The sequence below is a fragment of the Gavialis gangeticus genome, unplaced genomic scaffold (assembly GCF_001723915.1).
Source record: "Gavialis gangeticus isolate Ggan-Ray unplaced genomic scaffold, GavGan_comp1, whole genome shotgun sequence".
Lineage (NCBI taxonomy): Eukaryota > Metazoa > Chordata > Crocodylia > Gavialidae > Gavialis > Gavialis gangeticus.
This window is the reverse complement of record NW_017729011.1, coordinates 19,494,530-19,500,008: the sequence shown is the minus strand read 5'-3', so window position 1 is coordinate 19,500,008 and position 5,479 is coordinate 19,494,530. Positions and strand designations below refer to the sequence as shown.

Here is a 5,479-nt window from a genome sequence, read left to right as displayed (position 1 = left end):
CCCTTCCGACCCTAAATCTATGAAACTATGAAACTATAATTACCTTGCATGTGTGGTCGGCTAAGTTTATTGTGCGATTCACCAGGAAATAGTGTCATATATGTAACGTATAGCAGGGGCCTTTGTGCATAGCAGCCCTGATCAGGATGTTGCCTGGTACCGATTTGGAGCTGGGTTTTTTTTTTCAAATTAGGGACAAAAGCCCCCTTTCAGTGCATACCCCCAAGCTGGGCCTCTAGAAGAGTGTTTCTTAACCTGTGGGTCATGACCCAAAAGTGGGTCACAAGAATATATGAAAGGGCCACGGACAAACTGTAAAAATGGATCAACAAACTTTCTCTGTTAAAGGAGAAAAATGTAGGAAACCATGGCTTTAAGGGCTGCTTGGGGCCCCCCAGGTCCCACACATGCCACCCCCTTCCCCACATACCCACCCCCTGCTCCACACACTGGGGGGCTGGGGGCACAGGGCAGTGGGTTGGGAGTGAGGGGAAGGACTGGCCATCAGTGTTTACAAGTGGGTCCTGGTACAAAAAAGGTTGAGAACCGCAGCTCTAGAAAATACAGGGTGGTTGCTCACTTTAAGCAGGAGAATTGCTCCCATTAAAATGGTCTGATGCCACTCAAGAAGTTTATGCCTTCAGCCAGCATGCAGTGAAAACCAGACTGGCCTTGAATGGACCCTGTGGAAGCTGGAGAGTGAAATGCAGCATCTTCAGTGGCTCCAGATTTATGTTTGGGCCCAGTTGAGAAGGATCTTGATCTTCTCTGAAAAGCTCTCCACATTGTCAGCCTCCAACCCGAGGCAAAATAAGTAGCTCAGTAACTGGAGTGATTAAATTGCCAAGATAACAGAAGCTGAAAGCTGCAGGCTTCCAAAGGCAGTCATTGCCCAGCTCTATGCCCCTGACCTCTGCTGCACCATCTTCTTTGAGTCCCCGAGTTGTCTTTCCTCAACTGCACATTCCAAATAAATGTTTAAAGCAATTGCCAGTGTAACAAAGGCAGATGCCATACTGATGTCTACAAAGACCCCATCCCCAGGAAATATTTGTCTGTCTCTACTCAGTGCCTGTTTTTATTTCCCTAAAAGCTGCTTTTAGCTTCTCCTGGTATATCATTGTGCATTAAGTTTAGTACTGGTATAACCAAGTACTAAATCAGTGTGCAGTAACTGGTAGTACTGTGCAGTAGCACCGGCGCATGGCTTTTTAGTGACACTAACTGCGCAGTAGCCTAGTACGACTGTGCAATAGCATATTAGCAAGGTTTTTGCCTTGAATGCTTCTGCTCGGTAGCATTAGGCTACTGTGTAGTTAGCATCTCATGTAGACGCACCCTGTGTGATACATGTTGAATGTGTTATTCTATCATTATAGAGGCTGCCTTCTATTTAGGGACCTACCTAGCAGTGGTAGCAAAAGCAAAGAGTTTTAACAATGGAAAAAAAAATCAGTGTGAAAGACATTTGTATATAGGTTGTATATGTAATGTACATAAATATTCATTTAAAACGTGTTTCATTAACCAGATAATTTGATTTTTAGGAATGGGTTTTGGTCCCAACTGGTTGGAATGATTGCTGCTCTATTCTATTTACCTCTGACGTAGAGGCTGCCTAGGATATAGTCATAACTGAGCTGAGTCCCCTGGATAAAAGCCAGGTGTTGACCAAGGAATGATGTGGTGTGTTGAAAAGGATGTGCTGTCTATATGACCTGGTTACAGGGGATCCAGGGGGAACGTAGGTAAGAGCAGGGGTATGTGGCCAGAGCCTGACTATGGTGGCGGTTGCCCATACAGATAGATCAGATAACTTGCAGCAATTAAGGACCTGCCTACAGTTAATGCATGCACTGAGTGGGCATGCTGATATGCCATGATAAGAAATGGCCTGAGCCAGTACTCAAACCTGGGGGAGTCTGACATCGCTGGGGTTTCCTGGCAGATGGGTGCATTTCCAGCTGTACCCAGGAGATGGCAGAAGTACTTCAAGCACATAGGTAGGTCATAGCTTGGAGGTTTCAATCTATTTCCCAGGTAGATTATAACAGATTTGCATAGCAAGAGTTTATAGGAGTTATTTCATCCACCTCTGCGAGCCAAGGGAGGCTCTCTTGTTGTCACTAGGAAGGTCTGGTTAATTTAGAGCATGGCTTTATGCTGTATGTGCCAAGTGAAAAATACTTATCAATGGTTCCAGCAGCAATGGGTTCAGCTCATGCTATGATTGTTCCAGGGTGGAGTACTGGAATCCCATGCACTTTTGCATGTGCACACGTGTGTGTGTGCGTATGCGTAGTTCAGATAAGATTTTACAAATGACCTGGGTCCCCTCTGCTCTGTTTGGATATTGTACCTCCCCCTGTAGCTTAACCACTCCCGGCCCGCAACTTTGCCTAGTTGTATGGTCAAAATATTCCATCCTTGTACAGCTGTGCATCAGACTGTATATTAGCTGGGTCCTGCCCCCCCAGCAGAGAAGGCTGTGTAAAAGCTATACTGTGTGTATCTACTTAGCGAAGCACATTGGGATGAAAAGGCAAAATATTATCACCATTAATATCTTTCTGCATGAAATCAATAGTCCCAGGAGCTAGTGTGAGTGGGAAAGTAATAAAATCAATATCCTGAATGTAATTAAAAAAAACACAAACCAGAAATGCTTCCTTTTTCCTCTCCAGTGGAGGGCAGCAGTTCAGCACGTCTGTGAAATGTCTACAGCAGTTGGCTCACTAACACATTAACACAGCTATAATTCCCCAAAACGTCAATATAAGGGGCCCTGACCAAGAATGTCTTGCATTTTAAAGCTTGTCTCACTCTATCCTCACTGTATAGCTGCTCCAATAAAAGATATTATCCTAAGAAATCCTTGCTCTTGCACAGTAGAAGCGGGGGGGAAAAGAGGAACAAAGTCAGAGGTCAATCTCAGAGTTGAACATGTTATTATAGAGGCTGCCTTCTATTTAGGGACCTACCTAGCACGTGGGGGATGTATATTATCTCTGTTGACTTCCCTCAGCTGTATTGTCGACTTCACAATGCCCATATCATTTGAAGGCCGTCTCAAACCAAAGTACATACTGCCTCCACACACTTGACTCCGATTTGCCTTCCAGAGTTTTTGCTGCTATCTCCATCATGAGCCATTTTTTATTATTGCAGGGGTAGATAAGAAACTAGGCTGGGGCAGCACGTCCTCCGCAGATGCTGGCTTTGCAGAGGCAGCGATGATTCCTAAGCACCCAGGAGCCAAGCGCACGTTCTTACAGAGTGGTAAAAAAAGCCAAGACAAAGTGAGCAGCTTTAATTACAGGCGCATCGCAAACCTATCTGTAGTCCTCCACCTCCATCCAAAGCAGGCTAGTGTACTGCAAGCCAGAATGATCCTTGGCATAATTCCATTGGTTTCGGCGGCATTATGATTCTCGCCCAATGGGTGCTGTTAGAGAACTAGAGATACGCCAGTGAAAAGCAGGAAGAACAGGAAAGTTGTTATTAGAAATCAGGCCCCCTGGGGTATTAAGAACTACTTATTCGAGTCAATGTAGCACACACCCATAGCAGGGCGTAGCTCTGAACATGCCATTTGGACATGCATGTTTTGATGTTGCTTCCTTCAGTACTGCTCTAATATTCTCTTGGGTAGGCCAGCAATGATACACCGGGACCGTCGATAAACTTAACAGGTATAGCCAAGTGCATTAGGCCGTAAGAAACATCCTAAATAATAGTTCCTCACTTTTTAATGGTGTTCAAAGAAACCACGGGCGAATCCAGAAGAACTGCTGCTTTTGTAGCTGCACGGGGTTGGATTCAGAGGAGATGGTCTTTGCAATCTGCATTAGCAGTCCATGTGGGTTCATTGTTCCTGCACACTCCACTATCAGCTTCTGTTTCTCCTCCAGAAACCTTGGATGGGAGCTGACTCCCAAACAGGGAGAGGACGTGTGAACGACAAGCACGGAAGAGTCACACAAGGCTTGTCCACGCGGTGACAGATTGAATGCAAGAGGCAGAAGAAAATTATGGGTGAGATTTTAAAGAGGCTGCCAAGGAACTTTGGGTTGAGAGTTCAGCTTTGTAATAAATAAATAGATCATGAATTAGAGGAGCGCCTCCCTGGGTGTTATTTGAAAGTCAATGAGCGTGATCATAACTGTTGTCTCTGCTGGATGGAGATAAAAGATGACTCTGTGCTCACAGCACCGTGATTCTGGGGCCCTGGGTTTGAGTTCTGCTCCTGCCACAGTCTCCTACCTGCCCTCGGCGGTGGGCAAGGCAACTCAGCGCCAGATTTCCACGAGGCCTCAATGGTCGCTCTAGCAGGAGCAATTCTGACAAGCTCGTCACTTCCCAGTGTTCAGAGGGGAGCTGTAAATTTTGCAAAGCTGATCTCCACCGGCGTGGAGGGAGTCCTGCTGTCTTTCTCCCGGCCTTCCAGCACCTAGCACAGCAGGGCCCTGATATTGGAGGTGGTCCTGCGGTACAAAAAAAAAAGACTAATGGAAAATGAAGCTGGGTTTAAACAGGAGGGATGCCTCAGTTCCATCTTAGTCTGAACGAGGCAGCCCTCAGCCTCTGGCATATTAGGAAAGATAGTTTCTTTTTAACTGGAGGAAGACGTGTGTGGGGTCATATGGGGTGATGCACCTCGCTCTCGGCACCCCCCTTGTCAAAACCCTACATCTATCCATGTGGACAAGCGCTGCAGTGGCCCCGAGGATTCCTCGGGCACTACCTGCCATTGGGATAGACGCAGAGGAGCTTCCTGCGGCCAGGCACCCCCTCCACCAGGTCTCCGATCTGATGCTGTGGGAGAGCACAGCTCAGTGAAGGCGGCTGGGAGTGTGGAACCTCCCTTTTGGGTGTCCCGGGAGAAACCCGATGCCCCAAAAATAAAATGGATGGGAGGCAGGTGGTTGCTTGCAAGTGCCCCGAGAACTTGGGAGCGCCCCAGGGCCGTTCCCGGAGGGCAGAGGGAGGGAAGGGTGAGGGGCAGGGGCAGCCGGACAGAAAGGGGGCCTGAAAATGGTGCAAATCATGATTATTATTGTTATCTCTGGCGAAGGGGGGCCCAATACTGAAAGTTCACCTGGGCTGCCAGGCGTCTAGGTACGGTACTGGTGCGGGGATGAGGGTGGGAAGGGAGAAGGAAGGACAGAAAAGAGTGAGGGACAAGAGGGAGGGAAAAGTGAGAGAGGGGAAGAGGAAAGGAAGAGGGCAGGGTGAAGGCGAGAGGAGGGAAACATGAGTGGGGTGCGGGAGAGGGAGGGGCTGGGGGACAGGGGGAAGAGGCAAGGACAGAAAAGAGCAAGGGACAAGTGAGGGGAGAGGGCGAACGGGGAGGGCCCGAGGCACAGGTGGCCGGGGAGGGAGCGCCGCCGCCGCAGCAGCCCCGGCCCCTTCCCCGGCGAGGAAGGAAGTGGGCGGTGGGAGGCGCCGCGCTCGCACCACCCGCGCCCGCCCGCCGGAC

The 5,479-nt window shown here is 48.6% G+C and overlaps 1 protein-coding gene and 1 long non-coding RNA gene across 3 annotated transcripts in view; both read left to right on the top strand.

Moving 5' to 3' along the window:
- The window catches only part of LOC109293016, a 4,745-nt gene extending 631 nt beyond the window's left edge, over positions 1-4,114 (top strand). The window contains exons 2-3 of one of the 2 annotated variants that reach the window (XR_002096225.1): positions 1,614-1,748; positions 3,912-4,114. This is a non-coding gene — a long non-coding RNA (uncharacterized LOC109293016). Of the gene's footprint in view, positions 1-1,295; positions 1,749-3,911 lie in introns of those variants that run through there. The other variant, XR_002096224.1, reaches the window with a different exon arrangement.
- Positions 4,115-5,137: 1,023 nt separating this feature from the next.
- The window catches only part of VAV2 (vav guanine nucleotide exchange factor 2), a 321,762-nt gene continuing 321,420 nt past the window's right edge, over positions 5,138-5,479 (top strand). Inside the window, exon 1 of the mRNA XM_019510306.1 lies at positions 5,138-5,173. Within this exon, the coding sequence (XP_019365851.1) occupies positions 5,138-5,173 (36 nt within the window). The remainder of the gene's footprint in view (positions 5,174-5,479) is intronic.